Source organism: Cryptotermes secundus, unplaced genomic scaffold (assembly GCF_002891405.2).
Source record: "Cryptotermes secundus unplaced genomic scaffold, Csec_1.0 scaffold1115, whole genome shotgun sequence".
Classification (NCBI taxonomy): domain Eukaryota; kingdom Metazoa; phylum Arthropoda; class Insecta; order Blattodea; family Kalotermitidae; genus Cryptotermes; species Cryptotermes secundus.
In genome coordinates, this window is record NW_019733848.1 from 891,341 (window position 1) to 913,307 (window position 21,967).

At 43.0% G+C, this 21,967-nt stretch overlaps 1 protein-coding gene across 1 annotated transcript in view; it reads left to right on the forward strand.

The window, feature by feature from the left end:
* The window catches only part of LOC111868303 (glutamate receptor), a 33,183-nt gene extending 15,993 nt beyond the window's left edge, over positions 1–17,190 (forward strand). The window contains exons 4-9 of the mRNA XM_023858841.2: positions 410–507; positions 3,840–4,013; positions 10,551–10,777; positions 13,419–13,639; positions 14,604–14,863; positions 15,760–17,190. Coding sequence (XP_023714609.1) covers positions 410–507; positions 3,840–4,013; positions 10,551–10,777; positions 13,419–13,639; positions 14,604–14,863; positions 15,760–16,021 — 1,242 coding nt within the window. The 3' untranslated portion in view covers positions 16,022–17,190. The remainder of the gene's footprint in view (positions 1–409; positions 508–3,839; positions 4,014–10,550; positions 10,778–13,418; positions 13,640–14,603; positions 14,864–15,759) is intronic.
* Positions 17,191–21,967: the final 4,777 nt, after the last annotated feature.

Genomic DNA, 21,967 nt, shown 5'->3' on the forward strand with positions numbered 1-21,967 from the left:
AATATTATACGAAATCGAACGTTGTTGTGTTTAATATCACAGACACAGAAGGAAGAATAAATTGGAAATTAAACCATGACAGTGTGGTGACTATGCCCGGAGGAAAAGCGCTTATCTACCGTATTCAATTCTTTACGGTATAGTTTTTAGTTCTTAATTAGAAAATATGTCTGGGTTTCACTGAAGAATTTTGCCAACTGAATAGGTTACGTAGGTGAATTGGGAAGGGTGTGGGAGAGAACACTACAGAACCATTGTAGAGTAACTGAAGGGAGCTACAATGTGCGTTCAGAGTTATGAAAGTCACGAAGCTCGGTGCCGAAGCACTGAATCATCTTACGTTCAGGGAACTAGTTGCAGGACGTTCGAGCAAGTGTTTCAAGCTTCTTAATGTTTTATGTTTCCTCAGGAAACGTATGTGTTTCTGGACCGGACGGGAAGCAGAGAGACATTGACTGGCTACATCGGATACATATGGAGCGAGCTGGAAAGAGAGCTGAATTTCACGTGAGTAACATTGTCCAGTTATCTGTGGCAATCTGATAACAGAACCAGAGAGAATGCGAAAGTCTGCAGTGAGCATAGTTCTATTGGAAGCGTGCTGGAGATGGATATAGAGGAACTTCAGGTACTGTCCGTTGCTGTCTGCGGTATGCTCTGAGATAGAACTAGTGAGAATGCGAATGTCTGCAGTGAGCATAGTTCTATGTGAAGCATGCTGGAGATGGATATAGAGGAACTTCAGGTACTGTCCGTTGCTGTCTGCGGTATGCTCTGAGATAGAACTAGTGAGAATGCGAATGTCTGCAGTGAGCATAGTTCTATGTGAAGCATGCTGGAGATGGATATAGAGGAACTTCAGGTACTGTCCGTTGCTGTCTGCGGTATGCTCTGAGATAGAACTAGTGAGAATGCGAATGTCTGCAGTGAGCATAGTTCTATGTGAAGCATGCTGGAGATGGATATAGAGGAACTTCAGGTACTGTCCGTTGCTGTCTGCGGTATGCTCTGAGATAGAACTAGTGAGAATGCGAATGTCTGCAGTGAGCATAGTTCTATGTGAAGCATGCTGGAGATGGATATAGAGGAACTTCAGGTACTGTCCGTTGCTGTCTGCGGTATGCTCTGAGATAGAACTAGTGAGAATGCGAATGTCTGCAGTGAGCATAGTTCTATGTGAAGCATGCTGGAGATGGATATAGAGGAACTTCAGGTACTGTCCGTTGCTGTCTGCGGTATGCTCTGAGATAGAACTAGTGAGAATGCGAATGTCTGCAGTGAGCATAGTTCTATGTGAAGCATGCTGGAGATGGATATAGAGGAACTTCAGGTACTGTCCGTTGCTGTCTGCGGTATGCTCTGAGATAGAACTAGTGAGAATGCGAATGTCTGCAGTGAGCATAGTTCTATGTGAAGCATGCTGGAGATGGATATATAGGAACTTCAGGTACTGTCCGTTGCTGTCTGCGGTATGCTCTGAGATAGAACCAGTGAGAATGCGGATGTCTGCAGTGGACACACCTGAAGAGAGAGGAAGCTGGTACATGAGGTTCATGTTACTAACATTGGCTCTGAAGAAGTTTCTGCGACATGTATGGCTCCCTCAGAATGTGAGTCTCTCCCAGTGGTGGTTATTTAGGGTTATGTTTTCGCAGATATAATGTCTTATAGTTCGTTAAGAACCAGCCGGCGTTTCGGAAGATCATGTCGTTTCCATCTTCAGGATCGACGAATAGTTCAAGCAAGAGACCAGCGTTAATCAGGAATGATGTTTTGTTTGTAGAACAACGTGTTTCGATCACTATTTTACCGTCATCAGGTACATCTGTTATTCTGTTTCTTAAGATAATGCACTGTGAGCTTGATAGTAATGAAAACTCTTAATGAGATTAACATTTTTTAGGTTTACACGTAAAACTTTCAAAATTTTGTTTAATTGTGGTTTGTCATAAAACTTACAATTAGTTGTTTTTATGGTTGCTTGTCTATTCCCGGTGTCGTGCTGTTGTGTTTGTTTGGTTGCTGATCGAAGTTTCTGAGATGTTTCCCTGTTGATTTTCTTTTTACTGTTGGCTGATGAGGACTGCCCCTGTTCGTATTCATACATATATTTTCAAAATTATTTCTTGCTATGTTGCTATGATGTAGACTTCTTGAATAATACTATATCTTGCCTGATGATACATTATCAATGACATCGATAGCATTTGCTTTGAGCTTTATGTACTGGGGGCGGTGGGGGCAATAGGATCTAAAATCAATTATTCTACACCTGAAATTTTGTTGAAGTCTATTTAGTAGTGTCTTATGTGAAGTGTACAGATTTCCTCAACATTGTGTGTTCATTTCGTGCCTTGTAAGAAAACAATACATATTAACTATGATATTCTCACTGGTAAATTAGTGTTTACAATTATTTATGTATCTGTAATTGCGTATTCATTTTTAATAATTTTGTTTCCTCTGATTACTTTATGATTATAATCTCTATACCAGTTTCTTTAAGTACGACCCTGTTGCTTCTTATATTGAACAAAAGAGCAATGAATATTGTCTATGAGCCCGGCCAGTTACCTCCAACTGTCCATCTCGGTTTAAGAACGCGCGGGGCTTTTACCAGTTTCTTCAAGAATGATTCTATTGTTCCTTATACTAAGCATAAGATGATCAGGTTCTCTGTCAGCCTGGTCAGTTGCCTCCATCTTAGTGTAACCTCTACTGCAAGTTAAGAACATGTGGATCTTCAAACCCATTCGCAGAAAACACTTTGGTGACGTTGTGCCTAGACACAATCGAAAATTACGTAGCATCTGAAGTTGTCACAACGCTGGTCATAAAGGTACTATAATCTAGGATATAGCGCCGTGCAAGTTTGGCTTATAGTCCTGCTACAGAGCCGCAGAAGTATAGCTGCATGCAGCCCGTCCTCAGACGAGGCGTAACGGTACGTATTGTAACCGTTGGGCGCCACTTCTTGTAGCCGTCCTCTTTCTATCTTTGTTTTTATTTATTTGCCCCCTTCGGTAGAACACTTGACTCTTCTCAGGATCGTGTCACGGTAATAACTGAGGCAACGGTGAAACTGCACATTTAAAGCTAGTCCACTGATAGAAATCAAAGACACTATTTCTGCTCTCCACAAATTGTTTATTTCAAAAGCAAACACTATAACTTTATTGGCAAGTACGGAGTAATGTGCCCTTTTTTATTATTATCAAAGATTAATCGAACCAAATAAAGACTGATAAATTTAGATAAACTTGGAGAGTGCAGCGCAGTGACGTCTTCCTATGATGAATTCAAAACGCCAAGTCCTTCTGCCAACCCTATCCTGCGGGAGCGTCGCTTCATCCCCTGTATAGGATTTGAACCGACGGCCTTTCTCCCAGACAAGAATAGATTCCTATTGGTTGATTTTAACTGCCAATTCATCATACCATTAGCACTAGACAATCACAATACTAACTTTGAGAATAAAGAGATCCAAAGATACAGAACCCGATACCCTACATGTGAAAGCGGTTATTTCTTAGTTAAGGGTCCAATTACACCCTTCCGAAGACACTTTTATAACAGCTACCCTATTAGCAAAACAAAATTTACATCTTCGGCAACCTACAGACTTGCCTTTCGTGATAGCGGCGTCCCCTTTGCCGTCACCCAAGCTGCAGATAACAAAACAAGGCAGTTGTTCCTGTGCAGATGCAAAAAGCAAAATCATAACTTGCTAATGGATCGGTCTCCCCAATAAATCAGTCACTCTATTGAAATGGCTAAAGAGGAACATAGCGTCCATTGAGTTTCAAAAGGTTTGGACTGTCACAGTGTTTCTGCCGCAGGAGTGCGCTCAGCAAGTCGGTAGATGGCGGCACCGGTTCCAAGGCGAACGGAACGTGGGATGGGATGGTGGGCATGCTGGTTCGCGGCGAGGCAGTGGTGGGAGCTTCCTCCTTCCTCATGACGACAGAACGCATGGATGCAGTCGACTACACATACAGTCTTGCAGACGCACCGTAAGGACAACTTTACCGACAGTATTATTTATAAATATATCAATGATAAATTAGATATGGCTGCCATCTGTGAAATGTCTCGAACATGCACCTACGTAGATGAGTCAAAGTGACGGGAAGAAAAGTGAGGTTTCCTTCCAATTTATACATTTCCTGTTATCCAGACACGAATATTTTGTTTTCCGAGCCGCGATTGCGCAGTCGGTATCGCGACTGGCTACGGGTTAGGCGACCGAGGGTCGGAGTTCAAGTCCCGGTAGGGTCAAGAATTTTCTCTTCACCGTGTCGTCCAGACTAGATCTGGGGCCCACCCAGCCTCCTATCAAATGGGTACCTGGGGCTTAGGCGTGAAGCTAACAACTCACCTTCAACTAGTGCCGAGATCAAGAAAACCTGTATCTATACATCCACTCCCCCCATACGCCTTCATGGCGTAGTGCTTGTTTAGTTAAGCACAGGGAAAACTTTACCTTCTTTTCTACCTTCTGTAAGAAGTCCCAAATATTAAAATATGCAAAATTCTAAATTTCCACGTTGTTTAAATGAGTGCGGGACTTGGTCCCATACCAAATCGGAGAAATTATTTTAAGGCGTTTGAAAATAAGTTCTGAGTACAACAGTTTCACCTGAGAGGTTAGGCCTATATGCGACAGGAGTGTGAATACAATTGCACCGTTATGGGCCTCATAATTTGTATTTATTAAGAAACATTAGTAGGAAAATCAGATCAAGGAAGGTTCATACAGTGCGTATGAGGGACATCAGAAATGTATACAGAATTTTAATAAGACAAAATCAAGGTAACTGGTGTTGGAACTACGGTGATGAGATTCAGCTGGCTGAGAACCTAGTCTGTTGGTGGACCGTTATGAATACGGCAGTGAATTTTGAAGTTCTGTAAAGGGCGAGGAATTTCTTGTCCATCTTACGGACTGTCTCCCCTTCTGAGTTAGGCAGCAAGTTATTTATAGAAAATTATTCAGACCATGTGACTAGTAGAATTTTTACGTAGAAAATTCTGTAATAGTGTCGTATCCCTAAGGCTGGACGACGGAGTGCTTGGCCGAGCGGGAGCCGTAGTTCCGTTGCTTTTGGTGATGAAGTTAACTGACGAAGAATTAGCTTGAAACAAGGTGTTTATTACTCAAAATACATAAATACAATGGAGAAACAGGTAATTGCCTAAGGCCAATGGCACGGCCGAGTCTCTAAGCAGCACAGAGTCCCCGACTCTGTATGACTGATCAGAAAGCTGTCGTCAGTTTATTTTAGTGAGTTTATATAAGTTTCGCAGGGGTTGTTTCTCCAGGCGCCTCTGGCAGAACTTTCCCCTCGTGACGACACATCTCTCTTCGAGGATGTGTATATGGGTATTGCTTACTTTGTACTTTGGCCCTGTTCTTGGACTTTTACCGATGTGGTGATAGGATGTTATTCCAAATCGGTCACGTACTGCCTCGAAAGTTTGCCTTCTGGCTAGGAAAACTAAATAAATTTGGAAATAATGTAAATACATCCGTGAAAGTCCAGGCGCCACAATATTTTCCTTTTTGTACAATCTATGTCTTAAATTTTGACTTGATCTTCCTATTAACCAAATTTCCTTCTTTATTGCCTCCATATACAACAATATAATGGAGGAAATTACTGTCCCGACCAACTGCTTTCCTAGTGCAATTAAAAGTCACGACAAATCTTCGCCTCTTTTAGTGAATGCTGAAACAGAGGCCCCGTTTCTCTTCTGTGAGCGTAAGGAGAACTTGATGTAAGAGGTTGCATATGTTAAGAACTTGATTTATCTACTGGTTGCCTAGCTAACTTGCCAAGTATATTATTCTTATTCTTCTCCTTGACGGATTAGCCCCTCTGACTTGTTCACACTTTTAAATAATATGAAACTCTGAATTTTACAGACAGTTGGTACTACTGCTCCGGTCTAGAAAACCGAGATTAACAGCCGTGGGAATACGTTGCCCTGACCACGCGACACTCTCTATACGTTAAAGTTGGCACTAACTTCGCCGAAAAGAGGCGGTCTCTCGGTCGGTATGGTTCGCTTGCGGACTACAAGCCACAGAAGTGGGATGAGACCGCCACAAGGCCGCTACGTACACAGGATAACATAGCACAGAAAAATAGCCGCTGTATATCCACGTCTCTAGTGAGACTCGAAACCACGATCTTTGTGTTCCACTAAGAGGAGACATTTCGTGCCTTAGAAAGCGCGGCTAATGTGACCGATCTTAACAAATATCTGTGGTGCTGCAACCTGAAATTCCAGTAAAGTTCATAGCAAAATCCACCGTAACATACTCTCACAACCTACATCCATCCAAGTACCCCCCCCCCAACTCCCACACTAACGTCATGTACTGAAGTGCTACAGTCAGAGATCTCTCTGTGAAATGCACAGTTTTACACTTGGAAAAATTAAATGTTTTAACTTAAAACAAATTACAGCATCCGGGTCTGGAAACATTGGGAAAATATCGAGTATCTGAACATGTTTGGAAATGGCGGTCTCAGAAACAAAATGGTGGGACAGCTGGCTCAAATGCAGGTGTTGAATTGGACAAACCGGATCCAAAAGCATACTTATTGACTGTGATGGTGATGATATGGTTTTATAAGTGAAAAGATTTCACGCGTGTGGCACATTCATCACATGCCAGTACACTTCCCTAGACACTGAAAAACGAATTTTGTACTTCCTCGTACAAGAAGTACTAGGTCTGTATTGCGATAGTGCATAAGCGAACTTACGCGTCTGACGGATTTACTTATCATCAGTCCCACGTGGATAAGAATATTCCTTTTTGGAATTCCTTCTCTCTGTATATGCAAATATGTATATTTGACGAATTTTATTAATATTAGATATTTAATAATTTAATGATTATTATATTAAATTAAGGAGTGTTGTATTACAAGTGAAATGAAATTGTGACATACCGCTGTGTATCGCAGTTTTAGCTATAATAGACACCTGAAGATGGCCGTGTAGGTCGAAGCAAGTTGTTAACATGGAAGTAAATTTACCATAACGAGCTGCGTATAGAATTCTATGCTTAGCGACTATGTATCACACCGCGATTCAAGGCGCATATGGACGTTGCAGCTTCAAAAAGCAGACCCTTAACATGGGCCCTAAAATTAAGTTGCATATTCCTCGAGAACGGTGTGATGACTTTAATCAAATTTCATCGATTTATGGCGACCATCGTTCTAAGTAAAACTCCACAGAAAATAAAGTCGCGCAGACTAGGGGTCTAGTGTGTGTTCTAACTTGGATATCAGCGGCACGCAGTGGTCCACCGAGCAACAGTTATGGTTAAAAACCAAGATAAATCGTATGCGATATAGAATATGCAATAGCTTCTCATCGATTTACAAATAAAGGATTCTGAACCATCGCTTGTCGATAAAATGGGAAGAAAAGGGAATAAATTTGAATATCGATCAGCATGAACTTATGAATGAATCAGAATTATGAAACTTGTCATTATCATGCCAAGAAGTCGGGTTCACACAGTCAGTGGTGATTGTGGTGATATGTGGTCTCAGTGGCAGACTGACTGGAAGTTTCGTGCCGTTGTTGATGTAACAGGGGACTCGCCCGATGGTGCATAAGCACTGAAACGCGTCGCCCCTAAGTTACAGATCAGTCACTGGAGACTTCATTCGCGTGGACTGAATACGAACTTACAAACAAGCACATTGCACAAACGTAGCCCTAGAATTATATTAAAATATATTTTTTATCTGCTCGTGAGTTCTGTCACATGTCTGTAACACTCACAATGGTAATATCAGTAGTATCGTATTTTCATATTATGTATTTCTAGCAGAATTAAGGACGCTCTCAGTAGCGCGGACTCTACAGCGGTGACTGAAGGGACGATAGATTAGAAATCGCGTGGAAGGAAGCCAACGGAATCCAATTTATGGTACTATCCAGGAATATTCCTGGAGGGACTGACTGAAACCACGATAACTGCAGTCATGAGAGTCAGTATCTCAGCTGACATTCTAAGCGGGCACCCCCCCGTATGGAAACCAAAAGAAATTAATCATATATACAGGGCGTCTAAAAATGCATACAGACTTGAACGTACAAAATATTTGCTTAAATAATTTAACGGTGGTCCTAATTTGAAGTGGAACAAGTGTTCAGAGTGCCCACCCTCAACTTGCAGACATTTCTGAGTTCGGCGGGCAAGTGTACAGCAGCCACGACTCAGATAGCGCAAGTGACGTTTTAATGTCTCCCTGTAACGCCTCCAATGGCAGTTGTTTATCACGATGTACCACATACTTACAGGGACCCCACAAGCAAAAGTCGTGTGAGCGTGAGTAATACTCTACACGACATTGAACTGGTGGGGTCTCATTGAGGTAGCTTCCAACAAGGTGGCTCTGGCACTCGACATGACTAGCACCATCTTTTGAAGGAATATCACACTACACACCACAAATTACATTTAGGTTCAACTTTGAAAATACACAAAGATAACCTCTATTATTTCTTACTGAAAAACGTCACAGCACAACAATCAATAATACTTGTGAGTAGCTCAAGGAGATACTTTTGCTATATGTTTCGGCCTCCAAAAGGCCATCATCAAGCAAATATATTAAACCTTTCGTTATTGAATTCCATGTCAAATACAGGATACAGTGCTAAACTTCCAAGTGTATACAATGGTATAAAATGATATAAGTGAATATAAAATATAAATTACAATCAAATTTGAAGTCTTAAATAACCAGTTACATAGTCATGACGGTACTTCGAAGTTGTGCAATTGTAATGGTAATATACGTAATTCTTATACGGACGTATTATATACACAGTGGCTGGTGTGGTGTTCGGGGCCAGTTTTTATGTTGTATGTTATTATTTAACATTTGAAACTATTTGACGGGCGACTCCGTTGTGTAAATGTCCTGTCTGATGAGACATAGATTACAAAAAGAAGAAGAAGAAGAAGAAGAAGAAGAAGAAGATAATTGATATTAAATTGTCAGTAATATCTGACTCCATTTAGCAGAGTTCCGCTTGAGGAGCCCTCATCTAAATACCAACATAACTGTAAAATGCCCCATAACAATTATTCATGCGACAAACTACCTCATTTCGAGTTTAATCAATATCTATCAGAGTACTCACGCAGCTTACGTGGAAGTTCATTCAAGCCTGGAAAGATGCCCATGAAGTGAATTACACTACACAAAATCAACATGGCCGACAACATTCAGTGCAGAAGCAAGGTAAAAAATTTGATTTTGACCCCTCTTAACATTTGGAGGACAGAGATTAATACAAATAAAATCGAATTTAACACATGCACGGTGACATATTGCCCTCAGTTCACAGAGTAATGCGAGACTAGTTTTTTTTAGTGTAGTTATTTAGAGAGGGTGGGTTTCCCCATGCACCGCGACCAGTTTGATCTATTGTGCTTCCCTCTATGATATTCTACCAGTCTCTATACCCTACCGATAAATGGTGCGTACCATCAGTCCCGCCGAGCAAGCGAGTTCGGCCACTTGCTGAGCGGTATCTATAATGTTTCCCCCATCTATCAGAGGCCTTAGAGACTATTGTTGGGCGGGAAACCTCCTGGAATTTGGCTCAGTGATCCCCTTTGGGGATATGAGGTTCTTTTACGTGCCGTAAAGTTACGACACGGGACACACAGCTTAAAGTCCCTCCCGGAGGACTTGTTCCCTGAATTTTTCCGCCCTTAAAAATTCGACGACCTCCGCCGGGTATTTGAACCCGCGTACCACGAGTCATGAGGTGGGAACGTTACCTCTATACTAAGTCCTGAGCACTCATGTCATACACGAATAGACCTCTGTACCATCTCTGCAGAATTGACGAGAGAACAGGAGGGTTTGATGCGGTGACAATTGGCTGTGAAAATTGAGGTGTTTGAAGGCCACAAGACCTTACCGGAGATGGAACCAGGACCGCCGTGATGAGGAGCCGGCGTCTAACCGCCTGAACTGTGTCGTGTTCAGTTCTACAGTCACACACAAGATACGTTAAGGTCCGTAATTCTTACGGGGCAGTTAGCTAGTTCTCTCACAGTTTAGTCGTCTGAGTAAACTAACTAATCAACAAAATATCTAAGCAGCACATTTCATGGAGCAGTGCCCTTCTTGAGGAGCCAATGTTTACTCAGCTAGCAAGGAATTGCCTTCCATTTTCAGAACCGAAATTTCATGTCATGTTCACGAGAATACGCCATTGGGTCCCGCCCTCCCTCAGTTAAATTCAAGAGGCGCCGAAGACCAATTTCTTAACATTCACTTTGATATTGCCTTCGGGTCTGCACTAGGCCCTTTGCAGCAGGGTTTCCTGCCAGCATCAACACTGCATGGAGTGCCTCCTGGTACAGGGGACGACTTCCAGCTTCACCGCGAATATCGTACAGGCTGCGAAATGTTACAAGCCTTGGCACTGGACGTTAGCTCTAAGCTGACAATAATTAAGGTACTCCATTACTGACGTGTAATTGCATTTCTCAGGACGAATGTCTATATCAGACGGCCTGAAGTGTATTCTCTACCTTGGACTAGTTCCCTGGCCCCATTCACCTCGCGCCTCTGGTTCTGCGTGCTGGCTGTTCTCGCTATCCTGACACTTGCTCTATCCATCATCTGCACCATTCAACGTCGCCATGGCAACCGCAATGAGCTGCCGTTCGGCCTTCGGGATTCATGGCTGTCTATGTTGGGAATATTCTGCCAGCAAGGTACGTAATGTTACAGAGATCCCAGTTATCTGCCCCTGAACTTCTCCTTCAGAAGCCGATCTTTGCGTCCTACCGTCTACGGGCATGACGAACCAAACTGAGCACTTAACACAAACTGGTTACTGTAAGTGTTCATGGCTACAGGCATGACGAACCAAACTGGGCACGTAACACAAACTGGTTACTGTTACTGTTCATGTCTAGATGCATGACGAACCAAAGTGAGCACTTAACACAAACTGGTTACTGTTATTGTTCGTGTCTAGAAGCATGACGAACCAAAGTGAGCACTTAACACAAACTGGTTACTGTAAGTGTTCATGGCTACAGGCATGACGAACCAAAGTGAGCACTTAACACAAACTGGTTACTGTTACTGTTCGTGTCTAGAGGCATGACGAACCAAAGTGAGCACTTAACACAAACTGGTTACTGTAAGTGTTCATGGCTACAGGCATGACGAACGAAACTGGGCACGCAACACAAACTGGTTACTGTTACTGTTCATGTCTAGAGGCATGACGAACCAAAGTGAGCACTTAACACAAACTGGTTACTGTTAGTGTTCATGTCTAGAGGCATGACGAACCAAAGTGAGCACTTAACACAAACTGGTTACTGTAAGTGTTCATGACTACAGGTATGACGAAACAAACTGAGCACGTAACACAAACTGGTTACTGTTACTGTTCATGTCTAGAGGCATGACGAACCAAAGTGAGCACTTAACACAAACTGGTTACTGTTACTGTTCATGTCTAGAGGCATGACGAACCAAAGTGAGCACTTAACACAAACTGGTTACTGTAAGTGTTCATGACTACAGGTATGACGAAACAAACTGAGCACGTAACACAAACTGGTTACTGTTACTGTTCATGTCTAGAGGCATGACGAACCAAATGTTCGTATGTAATCTGCCATCAACATATAGCAGCAGTTGATGTGCCCCATTTAATTTCTGTCCCACCTGATTTTCCTGGTCCTTCCTAAATCCATATTCTAAAGCAAACTCGAAAAGCAATACCCATAAAGCAACTCTTTGTTTTAGGCCATTCTGAATAGGAAAGGTATCAGACAAATGTTTACCTATACGGACTTTCTTGCTGGCTTCATTTAAGCACATTCTAATGGAGCCTGACTACTTTCATAGGTACCCCAAACTCTATCAGAATATTGTACAATTCTTCCCTTCTGAATGAATCACGAGTTTCTAGAAGTCTAGAAATAACTGATGTACTGTTTCACTGTTCTGCAGGATTTTATCCAGCATAGCGGGAATGGAAGGGGCACACAATAGAGTTGTTTGTTGAAACATGTGCAGAATTCCATATGAGGTCAGTGGATTTTCAATTGACCTAATTCTTCAAGCCGCATTATGGCCCTAGGGTCGATTCAACCCGTGAGAGAAATGAGTACCAGGAACCTTTCTGGAGGTACAGAGCGGCCGAAGCGTAAGGCTGACAACCTCACCGCCATCTGTTAGCCGATTGTCCAGAAAATGTTGGAGTCTCGATGTCTCACAGACCCATGTGTCTCCATGACCTGTTACAGGGATAGCTTTAATTTTTTACCTTATCTGACAAATGTAAAGTAGCTGCTCTATAGTTTATCAGTTAGGTCGAAACCCATACTAACGATTCCCGATAATTTCATATAATTTCACTTCAACTTCAGAGGATAATATTGGATAACATTTTGTATGAAGTTGATGAAAGTGATATTTGTCTATATTACTACAATCAGTTTGATCACCGTTCTTTGAAAATGTTGCAATATTGAACTCCTTCCACTGATCTGGCAATTCTTCCTTACTTGAGATAAAATGAATGAGTTCATGGATCTTAGACTGTAAAATTTAACCTTTCACTGGAATCAGTTTTGCCGGGATTTCTTCACCACCTGGCGGTTCGTACTTTATCAACTTTGCAATAGCTTCTTGAACCTCCAAAGGACTAAGGCTAGGTACTAACGGCTGAGAAGTATGTATTTATGTCTCCTTAACATCACTGGCCCTTATGTACAATCAGTAACTGAGAGAAGTAGTTCCTCCACCTATTCAAAATGTGAGAATCTGCAAGCAGATCACCAGTCTCCTCTTTCACTAAGTTCCTTCTAGGTTGGTAACCCCTCTTAAAGTCATTTATTCCTCTATACAAGTCTCTAATATTTTTTTTCTTGCTGTTCGTTGCAAGCTCATCAATTTTGACTTTCAGATATTCCCTTTTTTGTTCCTGAAATGCCTGTTGGTTTCACGTCTTATACTGTTCAGATTATCCCCAATTATTTGTTTTCGCACTAAGTTGTATATCAGTTTGAAGAATGTCCTTCCCAGAACAAGAGAAGCTCTGTTCATCCTGTGATGGAGCTGCAGATCCTTTAAAAAGACAGAAGGAACTCAACGTAACAAAAGTTTGAGACTCTCTGTCGTTTAGCTCAATAGGTGGGTAACAGCGTTTCAGAGAGAAACAGTCGCCATCCTCACAATAGGACGTCTACTATGGAGATATAAATTCTACCTGAAGCTTCATGGGGAACTCCCGGCAATCTTCACCATGCACACAGGTTCACCTGACTGTTTCGTTTCAATTTTATGTAAGAGCTCTGTAGTCCAAAGGCAAAAACTATGGAATATTTGCAGGTCATTACGTATTGCCACGCTCCAACCCTGGCCGCATGGTGTGCTTCACGGCCCACTTGTGTGCTGCAGTGCTGCTCGCCGGCTATGCAGGCAACTACATCTCAGTACTGAGTGCCGGGCGCCCCCTGCAGTTACCCTTCACCTCCTTCCGCGGTATGCTGGACCACGGTTCCTACCGACTAGGGGCTATGCCCAGATCTGCCCAGCTCGACTTCTTCGACGTAAGAACCTGTGAACTGGACTTCTCAAACCGCATATATACGTATGTGACGCAAGAGGTAGCATTAGAGGTCGCAGAGTTTCAGCGTAGTTTGAAACGTTGTCGAACCCACTAACCTACCTTTCAGAAAAGCGTGAGTCATTTTGTGTACAGAAACGTGAGGGGGTATGTATAATGCTGTTAAACAACTGAAAATTTACTGTTCTATTTCTTACTATGTTGTCTGTTCAAAATGAACTGCAAATAAATTTGTGCTCATACAATTAACGGATAATGTACAATTAAATTTCCCTTGACGCACGTGACAAAATTCGCTCTATTTGCTTCGATTCGCATTTCATTCTGAAAGCACGAATTTCTTTGTTTGGTTAGAGTTCTCTGGATGATAGATCAGCCCATCACACGATTTACATAGGAGAGCATATACATTCCTGTCTGGGGCGGGATTCGAGACGGCTGAGCCGCATGCGCAGTGAACCAAGTAGCCTACATGACTGCGAGTTGTATCTCATGAAATTTAACCTTTAATATTTCCAAGCTGATCCTTAGTAGCTAGGAGTCGGGATAGCTCAGTCGGTACAGCGACTGGCTACGGACTAGAAGACCGAGGGGTCGCACTTAGAGTCCCAGTAAGGTCAAAGTCTTCTCCACGTCGTCCACCCGACTCAGGTATCCACCCAAACTCCTAGCCAGTGGGTATTGGGGTTCTTTCCCCGTGGGTAAAGCGGCCGGGACGTGAATCTGACAACTCACCTCCAGTTAGTGCAGAAGTCAGAAAATGTTGATCTACACATTCACTCCCCCTTACGCTTTCATGGCTTAGTGCTTAGTTAGTTAAGCACAGGGACAACTTTACTTATTTGTCTGGCCTCCTCGCATAGTCACCACGAAATATTAACACGTGTCACGTTCGCGAACGGTTTTCTATTCATGCTCTTAACAGAGAACAAACCCGGTCCTTATAGGAAGCAACGGACCCGCTGTCCAAGGAGATATACGAGAAACTCATCTTGCCTGACATCCAGAATCTGCCACTCAGCTACGCTGACGCGTTCAAACGCGTTTGTGATTCGAAATACGCCTTCATGTCCTCGCCGGCCATGATGCGACAGTTCAACAGGAACTTGAATTGCACCTTCATCTCCCTTCCGCAGGCAAATATCCCAGGAGTGATCGCCATGACAACCATTAAGAAGTTCCCTTACCGAGGACTTCTAAACTACAAGTGAGTGTTTCTCGAAACGGGCTGATTTTCATTATTGTAGACTCAGATTCGCAGACCTTACAGAAGAAACATAAACATAACATAAAGCGAAAGATCTGCACTTTAGTCTCTGCATCTAGAATGCTACAGTTACAAAATCACTAGGAAATAATTTTTATTATATTCTCTGCTTAGTTTAATATTCTCTTGTAAGAGTACTGCTGCTCTTCCTACTGCTGCTGCTACTACTACTAGTACTAAGTACTGCTGCTCTTGCTACTGCTACTACTAGTACTAAGTACTGCTGCTCTCGCTACTGCTGCTGCTACTACTGCTACTACTAGTACTAAGTACTGCTGCTCTTGCTACTACTGCTACTGCTACTACTAGTACTAAGTACTGCTGCTCTTACTACTGCTATTACTAGTACTGCTGCTCTTGCTGCTGCTGCTACTACTGGTACTAAGTACTGCTGCTCTTGCTACTGCTACTACTAGTATTAAGTACTGCTGCTCTCGCTACTGCTGCTGCTACTAGTACTAAGTACTGCTTCTCTTGCTACTGCTACTACTAACACTAAGTGCTGCTGCTCTTACTACTGCTACTACTAGTACTATTGCTACTGCTACTACTAGTACAAAGTACTGCTGCTCTTACTACTGCTACTACTACTACTGCTACTCTTAGTACTGCTGCTCTTGCTATTGCTGCTACTGCTACTACTAACACTAAGTACTGCTGCTCTTACTACTGCTACTACTGGTACAAAGTACTGCTGCTCTTACTACTGCTACTAATACTACTGTTGCTATTGCTACTACTACTCTAGTACTGCTGCTCTTGCTACTGCTATTACTGCAAATCCGAAATAATGATGAAACCAAATTGAGTGACATTTGTTATTTCCATTTCTATAGCTTACTGAAGATGCGAAATGCAGGTTTGACGAATCGTTTGCAAACAAGGACACTGCCTGCGAAAGTGCAGCCCCAGTACAGAGACTGGGCAACCATTGGTCTGGCAGAGGTAGCCCCCACCGTCAGCATTTTCGCCCTGGGCGTTCTCGTTTCTGTTGTGCTTCTGGCTCTCGAGCGCTGCTCTGCTGGATGTTCGGAACGGGGCCGAGATGATGGTGGTGTCAGCATTTGCAGACAAGCAGTTCAACGGAATTTTGTTTAGAAACTGCGCGATGGTGGTTAAGAAGAGCCGGAGGGCCTCTTCTGTGTAAAATGACTCGAGATCTGTGCGAGTAATGTGTGAAAGTCTAAGAAGTTCTCATACTGATTCCATGTTCCAAGAGTTTTCTCATTTTTTTTCAGTCTCATAATGGCGGTGAGTGAGTAACTTTGCCTTGAAGCTTTCCGGTGTGACGGTTTTACTAAAGTAACATGAAAGCCGCGGAGAAGTTAAGAAGGAGGAAACAAAGTGATAACCAGAGAAAAGAAAATGTCGCTGACGTGTATAGTTTCGTGAAAGAAGATGGTGACATTATCAAGGTGATCAACAGAATGCAAGAATAAAACCGTGTTTCAAAGACCGCTCTCTCTCATGAAACATGAACGCAACAAGAGCATGGGTAAGGAATTCGTCACAGCACAAAAAAGAAAATTGATCCTTATCGTATCTTTAGCCTCTGATTTTTGTTATGCGTGATTTCTCCATGTTACACCTTCATGTGTAGTGGCTGGCTAATACATGATGCTGTGTAATCTTAGATAGAACTCTCGTCTGATATTGTGTTACTTTCCCATCTTATGTTCTCAGCACGAGCGGCTCACACTTATGGTTGATGGCTGAGTTTGAGAGTACGTATTACGTGAATAGTTGTACACATGCTCCTATATTTCTATTGCTTTCAGAGCCGATGGTTCAGTTTCACACTACTGTAAGCATTGGCCCTCTGAGACTGCGCACTGCTTACCACAAGCATTCGCTCTTCTTTCTTGCTTCGCTTATTCTTCGAACCTGAAGACAGAGGCGACATATTCCTCTGAAACGTCGGTTAACTTTAGACGGACTAATCGGCGTTTTCTCCCAGAAGATAGTGCTGTTCATAATCACTGCTGCTAGAAGTACAAATGCTACACGGTAGCATAAGTTTATATTCTCCATCTTCAGATCCTCAGGCTGCATCCACAGGAACTGCCAACTCATTTCGGTATAGGGGAGTTGCAGGCCACTGCAAGCGGGGACCAGTGTTCACTCCGTCGCACGGTGAAACCCAAGGGGGACGGCAAGAACACAAGAGATCATTAGGGGCTCGGCTTCAAAATGGAAAATAAACATTTTAGGGACACAGAACAATTATCTGAGTGATAATTCGGGATGAACAGTTTCATGTATGGCGTTATCAACTGCACAAGAAATGGGATGGCCAAATCCAAACGGTGCGATTATTTGTGCTTGTTCCTTCCACCTCCAGAACTCAAACAATTGAGTATTGAGTATAGAGGGGGTTGGTTTCCCCATGCACTTAGACCGGTTATTGGTCCATTGTGCGTCCCCCTTTTAATTTCTACTGTCTCCATACCCTACCGGTACTGCTCGCTATTAGCCCCTTTTTGCCAGCGAGGTTCCAACCTTCTACTGGCAGTGGTATCTAATAGTTAGTTCCTTTCTGTCAGAGAGGTCCCCCTTCCTCTGGCAGTGGTACCTAATACTTCCCCATCAACCGGAGGCATTGGAAACTACTTTGGTGGGAAACTTTTACGTGCCGTAAATCTACGACACGGGACCCACGGCTTAAAGTCCCTCCCGGAGGACTTGTTCCCTGAATTTTTCCGCCCTTAAAATTCCACGACCTCCGCTGGGTTTGAACCCGCGTACCTTGAGTCATGAGGTGGGAACGTTACCCCTAGACTACGGAGGCCACTATCTCAAATGATTAGTCTGTGGTACTGTGTTCCTTTCCTCCGATCGTGCACTCATGTTGCGCACATCACCAACTGGGGTTCATTTCTTGGCGATAAAAAGTCCGCTGTGAAAGAAATGGCGCCCTCATAATATAAGCGAATTTAATACGAGTGTAGCTTTATGATTTGTACAACATTTTAAAATAAGCAAGTGATCTTGCCGTTGATTTCACTTTAAAGTAATGATCCAATCAACACGAGATACCGATTTGTCATCCAATCAAAATTCAATTTAATGCTGTCCGGTCTTGTCATGCGGTGATAAATTCTTATGTGGTCCTTACATGAACTGATTATTGGAAGGGCGCCTCTATCTACAACATACTCGTACACGTCAGAAACTATGAAAAAGGAAATCCCAGGGATTCAAAACTTCTTTGTTTATAGCGTGTATGTATATTGAATCTGTCTACTTCACATGGAAGTCAATGCAACCTTAACCAATTATTGTCAACAGAAAAAAAAATAGATTTCATATAAGTAAAATATAAAATATCTCTTTAATATTTTTAAGATTATTTATTTAAATGAAAGGAAAAGTATTTTTGTATCACTTCTTCAGCTATAAATTTAGGCGCATTTACAGTAATTGAGCCGTGTCTGCTATAAATAAAAATCTAAGTCAAGGAATGTTCAAATCTACAGACACCCATCTTGGTTAACACAATGTGCAAGATCTGCTACATCATGAGTACAGTCACTTTCGTCGCCTTTTAAGCTTTTTGCAGGAAAGCCTCTGGAAAGCACGGGGTTCACACGTTGAGACAGTTCAGAACCCAAAAACGGTGGTGGAAACGAGAACTGCGGAAGCTTGCGCCGAAATGGCGGTTTGAACGACGCACGTTGTTCATGGAGACCGGCCTTCTTCTGTGAACAGTGGCCCTGACAACGCCACTTTCCAACATCCCTGGGAATTCGTGGGCAAACATTCTAACGTGCTGTCTTTTAGTAATGGAATCGTACTAGAGCTGTGTGTAATGCTAAATAGTGAAAGTACCTTTCATTGTATGTATCCACATGTAATCACAGTGATAAAACGACTCATTGTATATTACATTAACTCTCGAACAGAAGACAATAAGTATCACAGGATACCGTTTCTCAGCAGCCGACACGGACCTCTGGGTGAGTTAGTAATCTTGACATATATGTTAAGGTAAAGTACGAATGAACCATGAAGACGTATGGAGGAGTTGAGGTATAGTTCCGCCATTCTTAATCTCTGCAATAGAAGGGTGTGCATGATCAGCTTCACGTCCCTTCCGCTTTAAACCCAGGGAAAGAACATCCATGGGATATGAGGGTGGTTAAGTCTCAGATCTAGTCCCTTGTCCGGCCTTCCAGTCCCTATCCCTTCGCTGTAACGGCTGACATATTCCGGCTCCACCCATTCATGAGATGGCAACAATAAACACATCCTTATTTTCATTTCTGATTAAATTAACATTCTTCATTTAAATCACAAGCCTTCCTATTGCTACTACGGATGCTGATACTGCTACCGGGCTTAGGTAAAGTTATTAGAACTTTTGCTTCCTTCCAAAGATTTGGAAAATGAGACAGCTGAAGGCAATAATGTAATAAATGGGTTAGGTGAACCAATGGTCGCCTTGAAGGGAATTCGTTTGGAATACCAAGAATTCCACAAGTCTTTCTCAATTTCAAGGAATATATTGATTTCTGTAAGCCACATGATCTTATCCTCTGAGGGGAGTTGTCTACGATTTCAAGTAGAGCTTGAACTCCAGCATCAACCCGCCATTCATGGTTATCGCTACACAGATGACGTAGTGTGAACTGAATTTTCAGTCAGCATTTGCGTTAGCTTTGCAGAACGGAAGAAATTAAAGGCCTGAAACACCATCCCTCTTGAAAGGGATTTCGCAATAGGACATTCACCCTGAGGTGTGACTTCAGCGTTACCTATTTTTCCCATACAATTCAAGTGCCTTTTACGGGTCATTTGCCTGAGTGACTCTATGACACAATTGACTGCCGTTTTACACCCTGGATCCATTTTTTCTTGCTACAATTTTCGGAACCTCTGCTTTTCTTGAACAACAATCTAGACCAGGAGGATCGTTGTTTATGTACGAAAGTGTAACTTTACTTGTCGACAAACTATATGACAAAGAAACAGTGGCTCTATAGTAGCGCACCAATTTATCGGCTTCTACTCCCTATTTATTTCAAGTTTTACCTGATGTATTTCAGAGGCGAAGCTTTGAAACCGATTCCAAACTATGAATCTTTCAATAGGATCCTAAAAATTCCTAATTTTAACATGATCACGTATATGAAATACTATTGGAAGATGATATAGTTATGAGTGTTTTCTGTGAGTCCTTTTTCTGCACCTCTTCCTTCGCGTGTCTGCATCTCCGATAGTTTCCGGGATGGGGCTTCTCTCTCTCCTTCAACTGGCAGTTGCAACAACCTGGAGTGGAGGCAGCGTTCTCTTTCTCTGGGCGCTCTTTGTGCAGGTGGCCGTCCCCACACCACGTACAGCGGCGAGGTTTCCTGGAGTTACCACAGACATGGCCAATCTGTTGGCAGTTGTGGCACTGCTTACGGCCACTCTGAGCCCTGTACGCAGGCCAAACTGGTGGCAGTTGTGGCACTGCGTAAGGCCTCTCTGAGTCCTGTATGCCGGCCGAACTGTTGGCAGTTGTGGCACTGCTTACGGCCACTCTGAGCCCTGTACGCAGGCCAAACTGGTGGCAGTTGTGGCACTGCGTAAGGCCTCTCTGAGCCCTGTATGCCGGCTGTATGGTGTTTATTGCGACGGACATTGCCGTCGCCACTGGTTTCTTTTACGTTAGGCGGCCTCGTTGCTGCTGTGTCGTTTTCACTTCCGAACCTCTTGGAAACCTTCCTTTTGAGTATGCTGTTTCGTGGCGTGTGGTGTAATGCTTTTGCCTGCGCTTGTGCTGGCCTTCAGCACTGAACTTAGTTCACTTAATGTGACTGTATATATACCACACAGTGCACTGAGGAGTGTTTTCCGGACTGGGCCCCGTTTTCTTCCGCGGCGTTGAGTACTGCCGTCCATTCTGCGCTCTCTTCGACAGCAGCGGCTGTATACCCAGCCACATCCTCAATGCCACATAAACTTTGAATAACTGTCTGTATTGTGTGCCAGCTTCGAGATGTTCGGGATGACGTTCTCTGAGTACGCGGTAATCCGATTGCAGAGAGGCTCGTTTGTTAGCCGAAAATGCTTGATAACCCGGCACCACGACACCCGCCATCTGTGGAAAGGTACTCACTTCGACTTCAATCCTGTGGTTCGCGAGGGGCTATGAGCTCTGTGTAGAACTCACCACGCTCACAACTGCTCTCGCTGCTACTGCCAAACGCCGTGTACTAGAGCTCCGCGTTGACTCCTCTTGCCTCTCCGAAATGTGCCACTGTATTAATTATCTGAGTCCCGTGTGAATGGAACAAAGCGAAAGCACGAATTTAAAATTTCCCTGTTGTACCAAAAGAGCGAAGACAGCAGCACACTTAAGCATATAAACGAATTATGCTTTTGGATCGTACCCTCAGCATCTAACCAATGGATAATCCAACAGAAAATTTGATAACGCGATGCAGGCGTCAAGTCAAAGTCAGTTCAAGGTTACATTGCAACTGACGGTCCGTCAGTCTGTCTGTCTTGGTGTCGAACCCAGTCTGGGTCTCATTACCAGATGTTTCCATTTATTTGAAAATTGCTGTACCCTCCATATGTGGCGCCCTCTCTCACAAGAGGGCAGGTCTTCTTATTTGTCAGTCATAGTCAGTAGTATTATGTACATTGTCAGTATGTACACTTATATACAGGTTTACTGTTAGTATTTAGAAGGCCTATATCAATCCCGGCTCATTACGACACGCTATGCTCTATTTCTAGTACTATTCGCTACAACGGCAGTCTAGTCAGTTGAACGGTCATATACCTGACCGCCGCCAAGTTTAAGCCTCTTATACTTTATATGTCGGGCTTCGCTTTGTCCAATATTGCGAACATTTCCTTTATTGTGATTTTCTTTGACTCCTGCTTGTTGACTGCATAATATTTTTATATAGCCATATACGCGGTAACGTAGTTGGTTGAGGCACTATGCTAAAAGCCGGAAGGTCACCGGTTCAAGTCCCGATGAGGTCATTGGATTTTTTTCGATTGGCCTAATTCTTCCGGCCGCACTGTAGCCCTGAGGTCGACTCAACC